The sequence below is a fragment of the Malurus melanocephalus genome, unplaced genomic scaffold (genome assembly GCF_030028575.1).
Source record: "Malurus melanocephalus ecotype Western Australia unplaced genomic scaffold, MMel_1.1 scaffold_137, whole genome shotgun sequence".
Taxonomy (NCBI): domain Eukaryota; kingdom Metazoa; phylum Chordata; class Aves; order Passeriformes; family Maluridae; genus Malurus; species Malurus melanocephalus.
This window is the reverse complement of record NW_026623369.1, coordinates 1,473,865-1,493,839: the sequence shown is the minus strand read 5'-3', so window position 1 is coordinate 1,493,839 and position 19,975 is coordinate 1,473,865. Positions and strand designations below refer to the sequence as shown.

Genomic DNA, 19,975 nt, shown 5'->3' with positions numbered 1-19,975 from the left:
TGCCAACAAATGTACTTGTAGGGCAGAATAGTAACTGACATGCCCCTGTATGTGTCTGTGGCTATATGAGTGTATTAGATAACTTGGAACCAGTTTAAACTGTAGCATGAAATGAATCTGGGCCAAATTTTTTTAAGGGTGCTGTCAAAGTGAGTTCATTGACTTACTTGAGTGTTCCTTGTGTATAATGAAGGGAATCTCTTGATTCTTCTAAGAGTAGCTAATAAAAATGTTCAATTTAAAATAGTCCCCTGCTTTGATCTTGTACAGCCATCTTCTCTTTTTACCCCACTTGATTCAAAGAAGCGTAACACAGGCTAGTTTAATAGTAGGATGTGTCGTGCCAGGACAGGGACCAGACACATTGCAGGCTGCCWGCCAGATCTTCATGGTTTTCAGGACCAGCTGGGCAAAAGTGTGATGGGAGAAGAGAGAGATGTATCTGCTGAACCAAAACTAATTCAGAGTTRCAGAAGATGTGCAAAGTTGTGCTCTGAAATAAGGGATTTTAATGATGCCTTCAAGTSCGAAAGTTCCCAAGATGTTTGGACYTTTGGTTTGTATAAGCATTCAGAGTAATCTTGTGGGCTACCATATACTTCATGGAGACTTCTAGATCAGAGTAAGGTGATCTAAGAGGTTTCCAGGTCCTGTAGTTTTTGGACTGCATGTTCTAGGCAGAAATGCAGTTGCCTTTTCTGTTTGTTTTTTGTATTCTTACTTTTAATCCTTCTCTTTAGGGACCAAGGCTTTTGATGGCTTTGTAGGTGTGCAGGTGTTACCTTCTTTGTGAATGCTTTAGGTAGAATTGTTATGCAAATATTAGGGAATAAGTGTTTTGAGATGATAACAACTGAATTTATTTTCTGCCTGTTACTTACCTGAAATAAATCAGTGTGTTTATTTTTTTTTTTTAATTAGTACTTGATACTATAATGCTACCTGGCTATTTACTTTGTATGGGTTCTGGTTTCTTTTTCATCCTTCCTCACCTKCTTAAATTATTTGGATGCTTATTGCTTAAAAGATGATAGAACCTACATGTTCAGCTCCTCATTTCTGAAGATTGATCCAGCATTCTGGGTAAATACAAATGCCCTTCTCCTGAAAAGCATGGTGTGCTATTCCCTAACCTTCATTTCCCACCCTCTCAGTCCCTCTCTTGGCAAAAATAAAGGCCTCTCTATCTATACAGTTATACTGTATTTATTTTCTATATATATAATGTTTCACTTTGGAAATTAGGCCTATCTTGTTTTGAGTCTGTTTTTTCTTAATAAAGGCTAAATGTATTTTATTGCTGTAAATGCTTCCTTTAAGAAAAAACCCTTAGTCCTTAATTCAAAACCTGCAGAAACAGGCTTCTGTTTATGTTACGGAAAGATGTCTTGGCGTTTGAAAGCTCTTTAAAAMTCCAGTTGAGGCCACTTATATTGCTTGCCTGCTGTGAAATTCACCACTGTTTTGCCATGGATTCTGAAATATATTTGTAAGGTATTCTTSTGTGTGAAGAGATAATGATCTTGGTGTACCAGGCTTCCAGTTAATAGCTACAAATTTCTCCTTAATTTTAAATGATTTTTTTTCTTTTAAGTGGTTCAAAACTAATTCTTGATTTTTTTTTCTGTCCAAAATGATTGGCTGTAAGCTTGATACTACCATCGTTGTTGCTCAGTGTCATTTTTATTGTTGGATAAATGCTTGATGTGTGAACAGATGGGATGCTTATTAATCATTCTTAGCTGAATATTACAGACTAATGGTAAAATGGGGACTTACAGAAAAATACACCTCAGCTCAATGGTCAATTGTGTCGCAAACAAAGCAAATATTGTGTACTAGCTTGTGTGTGTACACTTAAAATAAACAAAAAGGGCAAACATTGATTCTACAGTGCTACCGGACAGCTTGCTTGCTGTAATTATTGATTTTTGAGTACTAAGGAAAAAAAAAGACAAGCACGCAACTCTGACAACCTTCCATTACTTTATTGATGCTATACCAAGCATTTTTGATACTATATATATGTATCTATTTTAAAGGTGTGCAGGAAAATGTCTTAACCCAGTATTCATTCTTTTAACTGAGTTATGGCTAAGTGTTCCCATCATAGGCTGTGTCCATTCAAACATTTACCTTTCCCCTTATCTGCTGAACAAAAGTTGAAATRTCTCCAGGCTGGTATTTTGATTTTTGTGAGGTAAGAATGATGGACAGTGGGTATCCTTTCTTACTGCCATCTCAAAGTCATGGAAATGCCCAGGTTTATAAAATGAAATTGATTCTTCAGCTGTTGGTTGCTGGCAGAAGAGGAGCTGGAGCTCCTGCTGAGCAGGAGTCAGCACGGTGCCCCCCGTAGCCCTGAAGGGTAATTATTTACTGGGCTGCATTAGGAAGGAACTGTTTCTGTCTGTGGAACTCCAYTGGAAGCAGCTGCAGTCACACACACYTGAACTGTGTGAGAGATGAAYGGGAGAGTCCAGCACTGGGCTCTGCTCTCCAGGGGGCTAGAGCACCTGGGACTGCACAAGGGACTGGGTTTGCMGGCTGAGGAAGAGCATAATGCTAAATTTAACCAGCTTTAGGCAAGGGGTTAAAGAGGTCGTGGAGCCACTTGCCCCTCCAAATGAGTCAATGGCTGCAAGAGATAAACATGGAAATTTCAGTAGGACATGAAGGGAATGAATGTCGTAGTGCAGCAGTCACCYCCTGTCATGGATCAAGAGCCCAGAGGAGCCATGGAATACTCATCCAAAGAGACTTCAGACTTGACAAGGTCCAGAGCAGCCTGAGAGGAATACAGATTTGAAGTTCTAATTGTTTTGAGCAGGTAGATGATCTCTAGAGGTTGCTTTCAAGCTATATTATAATTCTACTGTTCATAGATTTTATAACTTCTATTTTCCAACTAGTTGGGGAGGTTGGCAAAACAAAGGCACGATGATCCAGGTAAACTGGGTTGCTCAGAACTGTGTTAGAAGTTGTGAAGGGAAAAGCAATGAGATGTGATAAGCATTTTAATTCAAGTCTGCTGGTGGCAATACTGACTTTTCTGCCCTGCACTGAACTTTCCAGCTGACTAGGTCAGAAGTGCTTGCAGACTAGCGTTAAGGCCAAAAAAAATGGGTTATGGTACCGGTCATGTCTGTGATCACTGTGATGAACATAGCAAYGCAGCCCTGAAGAAAGTCAGCAGTCAACAGCCTGGCAACCAGCTGAAATTAGTCTAGGTCTTGCTTCCTTTTGGAGGAGCAAGTTGGCAGCTGCAGGGCTTTGATCTGCTGGGTGGGTGATGGTTCGCTAAGCTTAGTGGTTATCCCGGCAAGTGGCTTCATGGAGCAAACCAGCTCYGAGTTACAACTGGTCACAGTAGCAGTCCATGACTGCAGAGGGGTGGCAGGATCCATGGCAGCTGGGAGAAAGAAAAAGGGCCATGGCAGATCCATAAATTACTCTTTAATGCTCACGCTGCCTTGAGAAGATGTCCTGCACAGTTCTTACATGTTTGGCTATTTAGAAAACCAACCAGAGTGCTTGGTGAAAATGAGATGAACAGTACAGAAAGTTATAACCCAGAGTGAGTGTTTTTTATCCTAAAGCAACTGTCCTGGTATGAACCTGTCGGTAACTTAATATGTGAACACAGCTACTCATGTGTGACTTCATGTGTGGGAAATCTGATGTTASGGATAGCACATCCTTGAGAATCCTAGAYGTATTCTTTAGTAGCTTCAACASCTAAGGTGATGTTGAAGTAAGTACTAGYCACAATGCTTACTTGCAGTACCATGGGTGTAAAAATGCATAGTTTTGATGATGTAATCCTTATGTTAAGTTTACTGTAGAAATAGTAAAAGTGAATGGCAGGTTGGCATGMCAACCAGCATAAATCTTGGTAAATTTTGGATTGTTCTTTGTGTTTTAGATACTGACAAATCCTGGTCAGATTTCAGAAAAGGAAGAGTCAGTAATATGATAACCTAAGAATGTTTATTAGAGAGGCTGTGGGCTAGGTTCACTTGTTTCATTTCGTGCTAGAAAGTCAGACACACAGTACAGGAAGGTACTTGGCATGGCACTGGCTCGTTTAGTGAGCAGTGCGGCCGTCCAGCACAGTTACAGCAGTGCAAAACTCATCCTTGTTGAACAGTATAATAGTTGTAACAGTTTCTTTTACTGYTTTTTTAAAAAAGCACTGCAAGATTCTTGTGCCACTTAAATGTGAAGATGGTGGAAGRAAAAGAGTTCCGTTTGTAAGTAGGTTGTATTGTACATAAAAAGGTTTTGTTAATACTAGCATGGCATTGTGGGGAAATCAGAAAACCTTGATGTGACTAGAGCTACTTTATTCCCCCCCCGTTTTACTTTATTTGAAATTCTTCAGAAAGTGTACACTGCGCAGCAGTGCTTCAGAAGGCTCCTGTTCTTGTTCAAGAGAAATGGGACAACAGAAGAGACTATTGCTGTTAGTAATTACTGGTGTAGTTTGCTACGAACTACCTAGAAAGTAGTTGCTTTATTTTGAAATGTACTGCCTTCCTTGCCACCCCACTCCCAAAATAGTATTGTGCAAAGTACTATGTTGTGTTAGGAGAGGTATCTCTGAAGGAATTGTTAGTGCTGAAGTTGTCATGTGTTGGAGTTTTTTGTTCCATTCTAAAGCTCTTATTATAGAGGTATTTTATGCCAAATACTTTTGACAGCATTTCATAGCACATTAATCTGCTTGTATTTCACAGATAAATGCATGAATTAACAAAAGTAGCACATTCATAATTGGATTCTAAGTTTTTGTAGCTGGGATTTAAAGTTAAATTTCATACAGTTTTAAAACATTTTGAAAAYTCTTTTCCCAGCTGTTATGCAAATGCTTCCTTCCTCTAGTGTTCTATAGCTATTGTCCTCTTGCTCACTGATATTTAATTACTATTTTAAAAAAAGGTCACTTGGTATCTTTTGTTTACTATTGTCGTTTAAAACAATTAGAGAAAACCTGTCGATTTTTTTCATTTGCAGAAACATTTAGCTTTTATATGCTTTGTCTTTCCCTGCAAGAAGAGGTTCAAGAACGAGCCTTTCCTTCCACCTGTAATCCTGGAATGGGAAAAAAACTCGTGTAGATCTTTGAATTGAAGCACTCTGAGTCCTATTTACTGCTTTACTTTGGTTATGGTTTGCCTGTTTATTGCTTTGCCAGTGGTCATTGGATAGGCAGAGAGGTAATAGATGCAGGCAGACCTTCCTGGAATGGTGGGAATCACCAATTTCTTAGGTAGTCAGCTAAAACAGCATTGTGCCCAGATTAGTARTTTATTCCTTTCTTGTGATTTTGGGTTAGTTTATGGTTAAGCTTTTTCAAGTATCTGGGGTCATTTTTCGTGAGTGGGCCCAGAGGGAGATACATAAAGCAATATGAAATGGCATTCCCTAGAATGCAGTAGTTCCAGTCATGATCTAGGTATGGTTATGATTAAACCTGTTTTGTAGGTCCAGCAGCAGGCATTCAGATTGCCTTTCTGACAGTTAAATTGTGTGCTTAAAATAGAACAGCTTGTTGAACTGTCGCTCTACTGAATTTCCACTGATTTCAGATTTTAAGAACATTGTTAATAAAATTGAGAAATAGTGCCCTGCAATAAACCTGAATATTTTAAGCTTTTTWAAAAAATGCATACCTTGATTTTCTCCCCATTTTCCATTCTTTTCTGTAATCTTTTATTTGAAAAAGGATTAAGGAATTGGAATATCCTTGTCTTATCCTGTTATTTCTGAAAAGGAGAGTTTTGCTAAGAATAATCTTTTAATCTGTTGTCATAACATCTTCTTTGCCAAAATGTAGAGTTACACAAGTTTTCTTTTGTTGAAGCCATTGTGGTTTATGATTTCTGTGACAAAACTGATGTGGAAGACATGAAGTGTTACTTCATGTATTGTGATAATAAGATTCATCATGGAACCATCTGTAGTGGAGCTTCATATGAGATTACACTGAAGAAGCTGTAGAGATGCTCTCCTATCAAATGTAGCACAGCAGAGCTTTCAGTGGTATTTTTTCAATAGATAGGGCACTACTCATTCTGATAATGCTTGTTCTAGAAAAATGCTACCTAATAAATCTCTTTTTGGTTAATTAAAGTCACAGTTTAGGAGTCCATTAAAAAAATCGAGAGGAAAGATAGGATGAGAATCTTCATGACTAGAAATGCCAGTTTACAGACTTTTTAGTATTGCATGCTGCAGCCTATCTGCCTCATTTGCAGCCTCCTGGCATTTGAATCTAAAACTTCTTTTAAAGGGAATGGAAGATACTCTCCTCTGCTGATATCTAATGACTTAGTAGAAAAAAAGAATATTTAATACTAGAGGAACTCTGCAGCGTATTCCGTTACAAATACATCATTTCACCCTACAACCTCCTTCCTGTGTTAAGCTCTGTGTCACAGGTGGCCTTATCACAAAATACAGCCCCCTGGAAAACATGTAATACAGAATACCATATTGCAACACAGTTTCACTCTGGTGAACTAGAAGTGATCTGTAATTTGGTGAGAATTCAATGCTATTGGCCACAGGGAGGGTTTTCCAGAGAGAGTGCAGTGGTATTCCAGAGCAGCTGTGTGTTAGGAGTTGACCATGAGAAATGCTGGGAAGTTGTATGTGCTGGTGTCTTATTGGTGGCTGATTTGGATTACCAGGACTGTGTCTACCACTGAAATTATCTGAGGCTTACGAGTTGAAGTGTAGGTAAATTTTAATCTTCATAACTCCTTGTGTGTTTTCAGGAGGTTTAAATGCTTATGTTGGTATCTTTCTCTAGAGGTAGCTTTATGTTTAGATTATGTACCTTTAAAGATATTATATTCCAGAAACCTGGAAATCTGGGTAGCAGCAGGTGTGTAATATTCACAGATGAAGAAGAAATGTGAGGTTTCATTTCCCTGTCACAAACTGCAGATTCCCCTGCTTGCTTAGAGGRGAGGGATATGGCTGAAGGAATGGTAGATAAGCAAGCACAAATTTTCACCTTTTCATGGAGCTGACAGCATGCATTCACTTACGGATCATTCTTTCCTTGCCTTCAGACTACTGGAAGTCTCAATATTATCTTCTCATTTTTCTGTTACCTGAATACTAATTTTGTTTAATGTCCCTTGTGATGAAGTTAGGGCTGCTTGTGGCTGTAATGTATGTTTTACCTATTTGACAGGCAGGCCCTAAACCAAAAGTCTTGATGATTTCTTCTGTGACCAGCTGCTTTAATTGTAGAGGAGATAGAAGACTGAGTAGCTCCAAGTGCCAGAGGTGAATCAATTACCTGACTGCTTTAGGTATGTGTGTGTGGTAGATAAACAGAAACATGCAGCCCATGTGGCTTTTTTCCTGTGCTTTATGGCAATCTCTTTTATTGTCTCTGTACCATTAACAAACAATGCCTTAACTCTTCATGCATGACTATTATATGCTTTTTTTTTTTTTTTTTTTTTTTTTTTTTTTTTTTTTTTTTTTTTTTTTTTTTTTGTTTTAGTGTTTCTGGTAGTAGGAGGGCTGTAACTTTGACTGATGGCATTATGGGACAATGTCTTAGAGTATAGAGAAATGGAAGTGCAAAAAGAGGAAGGTGGATTAAGCTAATTCCTCTCAACAGGAAGTTTACCAATAAAAAGCAAAAAATGTCTGCTTTGMAAAGAGAATCACTGCAAAGCTTAGGTTGTTTCTAAGTAATTTACTGTAGGGAGTTTGTTACTTGGTTTTTTGTTATCCTGCTTGTGTAAGGTGTGTGATGTGTTTTGTCTGACTGAAGAATTCAGTTTTCAGATGAATTCAATTTGTTATTAAACAAAACCAAATGTTTTAGTGGTACCAGAAATTATATTGATTGTCTTATTTTGGATGCTTTGCAAGAGATGTTTCACAATATGAGAATTAGCTTTAGAAATGTGTGGTAATATTGGTTTTTATATGGAGGGTACTCAGAAGCTGTGAATGCAGGTTCAGTTTTTGGAGTTAAAGCTGCTAACCCTCATTCAGGAGTCAGGATGAGAAAATACYGGTGTGTTTTTACTTGGTTTGCATAATTGTTTGCTTTGAGTTTCTGAGGGAAATGTGATGTGGACATGCAGACTGCCTGTGCTCCATGGGGAGCAGTGTGTGAAATCGCTGATGGAGCTTTGGTGGTTATGTCCATTCCAGGCTGACCCAGCAGTGCTAGGAAATGGCTCACCTGGACCAGTGTTTAACAGCAGGAATTGTTTCTTGTGGCTTTCTGCACATATGCATGTGATCTTACACTGCCTGTTTATAGACAGTATCAATATTCTGCTGGTTACAGTCTTAATTTTAGGGCTGCTAATCAGAGGTCTTTCCTTAAACAGCCTCTGAATCATTAGTTACTTCTGACATGGTATCAGACTGTTCAAAGGTACTTGGGACATAGAAGCAGAAAAGCTCAAGTTTCTGTTGCCTAATACAAAAATCAGTGTCYCCAACTTCAGATTTCCCTGATTTCAGGTTCAGTTGTTTAATATTTTGGCTTTGATGACTGCACCTGTGAATGATTGCTAGTTCAAGTTGCATGGTGTTAAGTGTGTAATTTGATGCAGGGAAGTCCAGCACTGGTAAAAACTGCAAAAAATATTGTTGGAAATTAGCTGTTTGAGCTTATTCCTGGTTTTGTTATTAACCTGTTATTGTGAGTTTTGAAACCATTTGGGGTGAGATTCCCAAAAGAGCATATTCTTTAGTAGAAATATCTCCTTTTAGTTAGGTGCTATGGTATCGATCAGATAAGTCTGACAGAGTGCTAGAGAACATGCCAGCTTCAAGTTCCTGTCTGTATGACTAACTCTGCCAGTGTGTAGATCCTGGGGCATCCCTGCTTCAGTGACACCACAGAACATTTCCATCCTCCGTGTCAGTGAAATTGGCTTTTTCAAGAAAGGATGAGTAACAGCATGAAAAGGGAAAACTCAAGGGGCTGCATTTGCCATCAGCTGCCACTGGGAGCTCTGCTTGGGAAATAAGTATGTTCCTCTTTCCTGGACAGATCYTTGCCTGGCTGCCAGTAATAATTCTCTCCGGTACCTCCCTTCAGAGCAAACAAGGAAGCTCCCAGTGGTGGTGGTTGTAGATGAGGCTGTTTCCCTGCTCTGCCCTTGCTCTGCCCAGGTGCTGTAGCTGCTGGCACAGCCCCTCYGTGATGTCGTGCACTGACTGAAGTGACTGAAAGAAGGAGCTGGTCAGTTCAATTGAGATGAAAAACAAAACATGCATTTACTATCCTTTTTTTGTATTTATGTAGATTTTCTTTTAATGACTCCTAGTTTATCTCTAAGCTGGAAGCTGGTTTCAGTAGGTGTGAAATTTTATGGACCCATTCTGCCCCCTTCCATTGCAGTTTATAAAGYACATAAATATTAGGCTAAGGAAGATTTAAAATGCAGGAAGCTCACTAAATGTAATTAAGATAAAAAAAAAAGAAAAGTTGCTTGTTTTTTCTGTGAGGTTTTCTCCTTTCCTGCCCCTCAAATTCTACTACAACAGTATTAGTATCACCCATTTTTGCAAGAGGAAAGAATAAAGGGCTGAGTGTGAAATATCTGTTTAAGAATTTTTGAGAAGCTGAGTACCGTTTAACAGTAGCTCTGGAGACAGCTCTGGTGTTTCCCTAGAACATCCTCTGCGTATAGAACATCCTCAGGGTGCTTGGATTCTGATTTCCTGCATCATCCTCACTGTGTGTTTTATAGATGGGGTTAAAAAACACCCAAATGTTCCTCTACTAATTCAGGCTCTGCTTTGTTGTTATTTTTGTCTTCATGTTRTCCATGATAAATTTTAAATATTTATTTCTGCTTTGATTCAGGATGTGGGAAAACTCTTCAGTCACTACTAATCAGGGTGAAAACTCTAAGGTACTTCGTGACTTGTTAGGCCTTTTATGCTTTTTTTACTGCCTTTTTATAAGCTTACATCTGGAGCTGAGTGTTGCAAGAAAGCTCCCTCTATATAAGGTAACAGGATTGCTTGTCTGTTCCAAACAGAACTGGTATTTGGGAAAAGACATCAGTCATGAAGATTAAAATCAGATTATCAGACACTGTGAACCTGTGCTGTTTAAGTGGTAGGCACCTCTTTGTTATTAATGGGCTTCCAGGTGACTTTTGGAATGCATAAGTAAGTTCAGTCCACTGCAATTACCTTCAAATAGATGATCTGTTATGGAAACTGTAATAAGGTGAATAGTGGCCAAGAAAAGACTGCTGGAGTGGAGAAGGGGGTGGCTTATTTCTCTGTATGTCCTCCCCTTCTTAGCAGACTGCTCAAATTACAGTAACTATCTTAATAAGGTGAGATGGCASATATATATGAAGAAAACTGTATCTRGTTTCCAAGATGACTAGAAAAAGTCATCATGTGATCCAACTGGAGCATGCTATTAGTCACTATAGGAACCTGTAAACTGCCACATTAAATCACTGCAGAGGTGGCATTACTATTAGTGGATTTTGTTAATTGTTTATTAAATTAGGACTCTATGTAGTTGTTCCCTGCAAACTATACTGCAGACCACGTTAGTGTAGCACAGAGGGCTCTAATAAATCTTTCCAAGAGATKGATAAATCTGGCAATGGTGTTTGCAGAACCAGTGAAGTAATTCCTTTATTCAAACGAYGCAAATTACAATTTCTTAAGTCATTTGCTATTGTGTAGTCAAAAGTATTTTGCTTTATAGCCATATTTATTTTTCTATACCAAATGTGTAATCTTTGTTGGAATTATCTTTAGTGGAGAAAGCCATCTGTTYATTGTTAAATACTCAACAGGTTCTGGGAAATCAAGTAATTAACATTGAATTTTCCATATAAAAATGGCAAAAAAGAAAATGTAACAGTCCTAAAGTTTAAAAAAATGAAATGTGCCTTAAATTTCTTGTCTTCAAGCAAACTGAATGAACTTATCCTTTTTTCTTTGATCTTGAAAGCAGTAGAAATCTAAATGTAAAACAGAAATCTAAACACAGAAATCTAAATGTGTCATTGTGTTTATTCAGGTTTCCCCTGCTCAGTACTTGGTGAACACTGWGGTCTAGTGTCCACCTTTGCTTTACTGAAACTGTAACCAGTGAAGTTTGACTTCTTGGTGGGCAAAAGGTACATTCAAATGTACTGTTATKTCAAGAATGTACTTGCACTGTGCTTCAGACCTGAGCTATACAAGAATCACCCCAGTATATTTGTGGTTTTGTTTAATAGTTGCAAGTAGAAAGTAGCTGCTGAGATCAGAGCTGTGAACTTCTAATTTCTGCTATGCTGCACATCCTCTGAGTGGTGTAAGGGGCAGAGTTCTGCTGTAATGCAGGTGTGCATTAGCTGAGGGGAGAGGCAYTTCCATGGGCATTGCTCATCAGCTGGAGGCCTCTTTAAACACATGTCAGCATTAGGAGTAGTTCAGGCAACCATGTGGAAGTTGTTYAGCTTAAAACGGTCTGATCTGTGAAAGCACAATTTGAAAGCCATGCAAATCCTATAGTCAACAGTGAGAATATTCCATTTTATAATAAACTTCAGGTTTTTCAGACATATTTGCCATTTGTAATGGTTTAGTAATATCCTGCTGCAGTTTTCACCCAGCTAATGTTAACTCTTTTTTCCACATTMCTTATCAGCATTAACATKTAATACAGTTGGAAGTATTGCAAARTACAACATTCAGTTTCAAGGGCAGCATGGAAAAAAACATTAAAACTGTAATTACTTTTGAGACTGAATRAGCTGTGAAGTTACCTTTATAAACAGAATTCTTTTGTTTTCAAAATTTGAGCCTTTGAAGATGTGTGAAAACTGGGTGGTGTTTGCACTATCCATTTAGCAGACGTCCAGAAACCTTTAAACATGACAGCTGAAAATTAGACAAGCATTCACAAACACATGATGCATACAAATCAGCTATCTGTGAACTGCATTTTCACAAAGAAATTACRTAAAATTCATTAATTCCAGATCCTTATATACTCTGTGCATTTGTTTTGGATTCAGTAGCAAACTAGCATGTGCTTGAAGRACTGTTGAATTTTTCTGGGTCACCCACAGATTCCTACAGAATATTTGTTTTCATAGTGCTGGATGCCTTTTAAATGGAGTGATTGAATCATCATTGATATGTAGCTTACATTGTTATATTACATGGAATATGTTACTATTTAATATGTTGATATATATAATTGTTTTATTTTAAAATTGCCTTCTTCTATTTCTGCTTCTCTTTGACTGTCATAGTCTTCATCTTTTGTCATTCCTACTTCTGAGCAACTCCTTTAGTATTCTCCAGCTGTAGAATAATTTTGCCATGCAGACATTGCTGTTAGTTGGTGTTTGTGTTGTACCTGAGACTTGTCCTCATGATAAGGCCAGTTTTCCTCTTCTGGCTGAAATTGATTGTGTTACCAGTGTCAGGTATTCCTGGTGGTAGTGACCAGGAGTATTTTGATGATTGGAATACCTGAAGACTTGTTCATGTTWTGTCACTCCTTTATTTATGGAATCRTGCAACAGTTCAGGTTGAATGGGRCCTCAGGAGAGTGTCTGGCCCCAGCCCTGTTTCCCTTGCTGCATGTGTGTGTATGAAGGGATGGTCRGGTTCTTGGAGTTCTCTGGATGATATGGAACTTCCTGCCTTTTGATTATCTGTCATTTCCATCTAAGAATTTTCTGCCATCCATTCTCTTTTGGTTTTCTATTATTTTTGACCTTCTAGAATATTACCTTAGGAACAYTCCTAAAAATAGAGCATTTCAAGCATGTGCCATCTTATTCCTGTACACAGTAAAAATAACTTATATGTGCAAATGGGACTAATTTTGGAGATGTCTGATATGTCTTATAAAAAATTTTGCCTTATGTCAGATTGCATATAGTTTTAAAATCTTAGATGTTAACGTTTTATTTCTTCATAGGCCAGAAGCAAAATTTGGATGAAGTGAACGAACCAGGTTGCCGTCATGAGCAGGAGCAAGCGTGACAACAATTTCTACAGTGTTGAGATCGGAGACTCGACTTTCACTGTACTGAAACGGTATCAGAATTTGAAACCAATAGGATCAGGAGCACAAGGGATAGTATGGTAAGGTTTTGTTAAAATGTAAATGCATATTTAGGTTTCATTAACATAGTTTTTTGAGGTGTTGTATTTTACAGAGCGAGAGTGTGGAGAAAGCCTTTTATGGGCACACCAGCAATGGTAACTGRTGGCCATTTTCCCTCAGCAAGGGCAGTTGGTGTTGCTTTTTCACCCGTGTCCTTAGCAGCTCCCTTCCAGAACTGATGCCCCTCTGTGCAAATTCACTAGYAGTGCTGAGTCCTGTAAATTAAAAGGGAAAAAAGAAACTGGATAAAGAAGTAAATCCTAATCCTGAATTACACTGCTTGCAGTGAAACAAAAGCCAGAAATACTCTATATGATATTTTCTACTTGTAAGTGTTTGCACTTCTTGGAGTGGTTTATTAGGAGTCTATTTCACTTAGCTTCATAATCTGAGTAGTCCTTGATACCAGTGAGTGAGCATTTGGGATRCTGACTGTCATATGTAAATGCCTGATGCAGTTCAGAAAACTATGAATTGACAATGTCATTCTTTGAATAGGAGCTCTGCTGTGTGGACTGAAATGTGTCCAGTTGATTTAAGTTGTTGACAACTAGCTGCTTGTAGGCACTGTTTCCGTGTAGTGGCATTGCCTCAAAGAGAAATGTTGGTTTAACCTTCCTAGAAGCTTTGTTAAATGTTTGAGAAGGATGTAGATAACCCAGCACCTTGTAGACTCTCCCAATTTATTGTAACTCTTGAATTGTTAACCAGGCACATAAAAATACAGAAACATGAAGGAAGAGAAGGGTAGGGAAAAGCATAATCTCAACCACATACCTTTTTTACTACCTTGATCTTGTCTTGATCAATGTTGAGAGAATGTGTGGTATGAGTGAGTTTTTAATTCATGTTTGTTTTTTAGCAGGGTAAATAAAACAGTGTAAATGGATACTTGAAGAAAGCTCTAGAAAGAGTTGTTTTTGAAATGGTAATTTCTGGCATTAAGATTACTGGTGCTAACTAGCAGCAACAAAAAAACTTATCTGAATTTTGTTTGGCTGTGTGTTAATATACTGAGGACATAGACAGTTGCTTGGCTAGTTTGTTTAGTTGTTCTAGAAATGCCAGTAAAAGCTTTAGATGGTGTTACTGTCCTTATGATGGCCAGTCATATGTTACCTCTGCCTGTTTTCCAAATTTATTGCCCTTCCTAGAGCAGAGATCYAAAAACTGACCATGTAATGACTCTRGTGCCATTCTGTTATTGCTGCTAGTTGTAACTGAAACCTTTTTAGTTAAATCTCTGTGCTTATCCTGAACTGTGGTTAAATCTTGCCATGTATCTCCTTACAGTGCAATTCTTGTGATTTGGGTCGATGGTTTGTCACTTGGTTTTGTTATTGTAGCAGATTCAGCTTGATTTGGCAGAATATTTTAGATGGCCTAATATCGAAACAGGCTCAAGGCTGCTGTTATGTRCAGGGAATGCACAAGTTTAAATACTGGTACAAGAGTCCCATGTTGGCAGCCTTCCATAAGATAATTCGTATCTTCAGGCCGAGTGGTGGAATTCCAAATATAGTGGAAAATAAGGAAGTTACCCGTACATGTTGTGCCCATATTTTTTCTTCARTAGTGTCTAGAGGTTTTGTTGATTGTAAATTACAAATCATTCAAGCCTGTATGGTACAAAGACAACCCACCTTTTAAAGTAATGAGTTGGATTTAACAGGTGCTGCTGTTTACTGGCAGATATTCTCCTCTACCATTCTTGATAAGAGACAAGAAAATAATATTTTCCCTGCTGAGACTTTTTTAGTAACTGATAAATATTTCCTGAGTCTGCATGGCAGTCAGCTGTTGTATGAGTTCTTACAGGAAAAACAAGCCGTGCCTTCCTGTCATGGAAATGTGATATGTAAGGGAGTTGTCTCCAATAACAGTCTTCATCACTTARACAGCCTGTGTCACTGAATCATATGACAATCTTGGCATTAGTCTGCAAACAAAATGAGTTTTTTATTTCACCAAGTTAAAGCCAGTGATATCTAGAGGTTAAAGCTTTCTTAACATTTTTTTGTCTTGACTTTTGATGCTGTCATTGTCATCAGGATATTAAGTAACTGCATAAGTGAAAGTATGGGACCTTTTTATAACCTACTTTTCCTGCCTTCTCCCTTCCTTTTAGTGTGAAGGTTTCATGTAAAATTGATGTGCTTTCTATGTTTGAAGTGTTTTGGATCTTTTTTAGGTGGTCTGTTCTTGAGTGCCAGTGAGTGGCAAGAAGTCATTATCTTTGGAGGCAGAAATCCTACATTATTTTGTAGAGATTGTCATGTGTTGATGYTCTGAAGCTGGGAAAGATTTTTAAATTTTGAATCACTCAGCATACAAGAGCACTTTGCTATATCACAGTCCTAGAGCTGTGTAACACTGRWAATTTGGGGTTTCTGCAGACATGAYACAAATTATCTGAAGAGGGTTGCAACTGCCACAGCTTAAAAGACCTTGACTCTAGCGATGTAATAATGTTATTTTTAATTACAGTGCAGCTTATGATGCCATCCTTGAGMGGAATGTTGCAATCAAGAAGTTAAGCCGACCGTTTCAGAACCAAACCCACGCTAAAAGAGCCTACAGAGAGCTTGTTCTTATGAAGTGCGTTAATCACAAAAATGTGAGTGCAGTGTCCTGCTTCAGATGTACAAGAATTACTAGAAGGTTATCCTTTGTAAAAGTCTGGAAAGTGACTTTTACATTGCATGGTTATATCTACAGAAGAGTCTTGCAAAAAAGCTATTATTGACCAGTTGTAATACCTGCCCAATTTTTARATACCCCCTTCAAACTCAGCAAGGGAGTCAGTGTTACATTGCTAAAATTTACGAGCAGCTGTCAAATAAGAGTACTATGGCTGGTAAATGCATCCTGCTGCTAGACACAGAGGAGAAAAAATAAAAAAGCTGTTACACCTTTTTGTTTCCTGGTGCATGAATGAATTTAGAATCTTTYGTTGTGACAGCAGTTGCTGTATGATGTTTATGAAGCTGTTCAATAGACAGAATCACAGAAATGGGGAGAGAATAAGTGATAAATTTATTGGAGTTAACTGCAGAAGGCTGGTGTTGGCCATTTTCTTTCTCCAGAGTCAAATGTATGCAGTCTTCCTTACTTTCTCTCTTAATCTCTCAGGAAGATAAAATTCCTCCTGCCTGCTAGGGAGGRAGAGTGTCATGGAAAGCTTACTCTGTCTTTTAGCCTTTTGGGAAAATTGTATAGTTTTTTTTCAGACAGAAGTGGTTTATATGTGGCTTCTCTGAAGGACGTTCTACCTAACTGCATAATTTGTATGATGATAAACCATAGTGAGCCTGCCTGATTCTTGATGAGCAGTATTTTTGCCTTTTTCTGCACATCCCATCCATTCTTAATGGAAAATGGCCTAAAGCAGCTGTAAGACCATCTTTGTGGTGAAGTTGTTTCTAGACCTGTCAGCGGCAAAGTGACAGACTCTTTTAGGGAGTCCTTGTCAGCTTTTAATTTTATTATTCCTCATATGCAATAAAAATCTTACCAGGTCTCTTCAAACTGAAAGTAGGAGGAAGGGAGGACTGACKAAGCTCCTTAGGTTTTAGGATTTTAATATCATCTTTTTAACATACACAGAGTGTCTTTAGATTATGTGATTTGTGGAGGAAAAATACTCCTTCCAAAATCATTACAATCTGTTTGCATCATGTTAGGCCTGGTTGAGCTGAGCATCTTGCGCTTCAGTGTGTACCAGGAGGTTCGTATCAGAATGATAGTTACCAGTTTTGAAATGTTGACTCTAAACTTTGCTATTGCTGTGGTACAATTACACTTCCTTTCCCCCTCCCTGCAGATAATCGGCCTACTGAATGTGTTCACACCACAAAAATCCCTGGAAGAATTTCAAGATGTGTAAGTCAGATTTGAGCTAAAGCTGAGAATTTATTTTAAAAATATTAATACCAAAAGATGAGCAAGAGAAAGAATATAGTAAAATGGCAGTATTATCTGATTATTATTCTTTCTTTTTCCTTCATAAGCTACATAGTGATGGAGCTCATGGATGCAAATCTCTGCCAAGTGATCCAGATGGAGCTAGACCATGAACGAATGTCCTATCTTCTTTATCAAATGCTGTGTGGTATCAAACATCTTCATTCAGCTGGAATTATTCATAGGGTAAGTGGACTAAACTGATTAATTTACATTGCACCTGTTTTACCTTGAGTATTTAAAGGATAAAAATCATTAGAAATAGAAGCATGAAGTGTTTCATAGCCTGTCCTATAAGCAGGGAGAGAAAGCTGAAAGGAAATCATCGTACCTTTTTCAAGGTGATTCTGGAATGAAACTTAAATGTTTAAATGATTTGATAGCAATCTTCACAGAGCAAACTGAAGATTTTTGCAGTGAGTTACATTACCTTCTCTAATTCTATATAGTGTTCTACTTTAGTAGTCATAGCAGGAAAGAATGTCTGGAAGCATCTCTGCCTTTATTGTTTTTGGTGACCAAACCTGAAATCCCATCTTTTGAAAGAACTGCACGTTTTATTTCTGCTCCTTTACTAGCAGAGTAATGAATAACTATCTGAAATCTCCAGATAAGGAGATGATGATAAAAGACTAGTAAGTGGAACTTGGATTACACCTATATGTCACAAATCATTCACTCAGAATGCCAACAGGCACAACTGACTCCAGCTTTTTAAATGGCATGTGTGTGTTGCAATCCAGTCAAGATATTATGAATTTAAGGTCGCTTGTTCAAGCTGAACATCTTGTATGTAATGGTATGTAGATTAGAGATTGCTGGAGATTGTCTGCTTCTCARATGCATTCTTGTCAGTTTAGAAAGCAGTAAGCTTGTATTTTTATWGTACTACATTTTTCATTTCAACTTTTTTTGAGAGCTTGAGAAGTTTTCATTTCTTACGTGATAGAGAAGATTAATTAAACTTAGTCATGGGGAGGGGTTCAGTCATCACTACACAGTCTTCCTCATGATGTACACAGGAAAGCAAATCACAAATGGCAAATGTGTGTGCTACTAGAGGAATTGCTATTGGGGTGCTTGTCCAGGTCAGTGGTCTGCCACATTGCTGCTGGGGTGTTGAATGATCTGTAGGCTGGATCTGGCAGTCTGACACTCCTGTTCACTGTGCTTTTTGGCTTTTCCCAAGGGAACAGTGACAATTGTTTGAATAGAAAATACAGCTTGAGTGGGCAAATACTGCTTCCTTTTGCTGAGGTACTTCTGGTACTCATCAGCTGCTTCATTCCAGTGAAGAGCTTAGGGAATGAAGGTGAAACCTTCCTTCTTGCATGGAGTTCTTGAACTGCTGTGTTGGAAGAGATGGGCAAGGATATGTAGGGAGAAGCATTGCCTGCAATCAGGCATTGCACCTAATGCTGCTTGGTTTGATTGTGAGCATTTGGTTTGGCTTCTTGCATTCTTTCGGGAATGCTCGGCAAAACTAGGTTGTTTAACTTAATGTTGTGGTATTATATTGTGTGTGACTGAGATTATGCAGCCCTTGGTGCTCTAATATCTGTGCCTTTGGGTCTGAAATAATGGTGTATATGCAGTTTCACATTTCCTGGTCTCTTCAATACTTACGTATGCAAGTTTAATGCTGTGGATTTTCCTAGGTCTTTTTTAGTTTTGGAAAATGGTGTATTGGTTGGACATGCTAGAGTAGGTAAAGTAAGAATGTCCCTCTGTGGATCCCAGCACAATCTTAAGGGAGCTTCTAAAACTGTGCTTGCCTCAGGGTGGTTTGCACATCTCTGAAGTGGGCATTGATCCTGTAGAAGTTGTGGATAAATTTAAACGTTTTTACATTTACAGAAAAGAAGTAACTATTTAGGTAGTTGGGCAAGTTCTATCCTCAAAGATGGCTTTGAGGATAGAACTCCTGCCTCTGTAAATATGGGTTAAGTTTTTGAAATGCTTCATATCATACAGGGATAAACTACCCTAAAGAGACTAAGTACAATTGCTATGTAAATAGCACTGTATCTACACAAGAATGCTTTTGAAGGACATTTCAGCTGACAGCTTCTTCTTAGACTTTGTTAGAAGATAGAGTATACTCAGGCACAGCGTTCCCGGCTGTGTGCATTTTGCCTTTTTCCTTCAAAGTGTAAAGTATTAAAATTTTGTTTCTCTGTGGAATCAGATGATCAAAACCTTGGAAGACAAAGGAAGGTRTCAGCAAAGGGACACGTGTCACATGGACCATGTGGCCGCAATGGTGACTCTTTGTACCACTTTTCTGGGCTCTCAGCACCAGTCTTTAAATGTCCAAAGCTAATTACTCTATTGAAACTTCTTAAACATAGCCTGCACTACTGTGGCTGCCCAAAGAGCATTCTAGCTTTGAATCTAGTGCTCTACTTTAGTGATATCTAAAGCTTTAAGCTTTTTTTGGTGTTGGTAGTTCCACATGTTTTCTATCTGGATTCTTCAGCTTCTAACACAGCTGTAGTAATMTCAGCATCTCAGTAACTTTTTCAAAGCTCATTGAAAGACTGAAATTACAAAAATCTGTCTGTGTACCTTATAGCACTGGATACTACTTGCCGTAGAAGTAACTGGGTTTTTTTCATAGCAAGCTAGAGGCCTGGAATAAAGCTGAAATAGAACACAAAGAATTTCTGTCAGCTTCACCTCAACGTTGTAGGRGCACATTTACTTGCCACATCAGTGGGTATAGATTTGACTGTAACTTTACACTACCTTTARCAGATGTTGGCAAACCAACATTACTGTGTTACAAACATTTTGCAGAGATGCAGTTTCCAGCCAGTGTAGAAGTACACGTTCATTTATATTTCATAATCTGAGGATGAATGATTAGCA

At 38.3% G+C, this 19,975-nt stretch overlaps 1 protein-coding gene across 9 annotated transcripts in view; it reads left to right on the top strand.

Moving 5' to 3' along the window:
* MAPK8 (mitogen-activated protein kinase 8) overlaps positions 1-19,975 on the top strand; it is a 114,944-nt gene that overhangs the window by 79,653 nt on the left and 15,316 nt on the right. For 6 of the 9 annotated variants that reach the window (XM_057370999.1, XM_057370994.1, XM_057370997.1 and 3 more), the window contains exons 2-5: positions 12,953-13,119; positions 15,629-15,758; positions 16,965-17,023; positions 17,152-17,290. In XM_057370999.1, the coding sequence (XP_057226982.1) occupies positions 12,998-13,119; positions 15,629-15,758; positions 16,965-17,023; positions 17,152-17,290 (450 nt within the window). In that variant the 5' untranslated portion in view covers positions 12,953-12,997. Of the gene's footprint in view, positions 1-7,207; positions 7,329-9,170; positions 9,236-12,952; positions 13,120-15,628; positions 15,759-16,964; positions 17,024-17,151; positions 17,291-19,975 lie in introns of those variants that run through there. The other 3 variants (XM_057370998.1, XM_057371000.1, XM_057371002.1) reach the window with 3 other exon arrangements.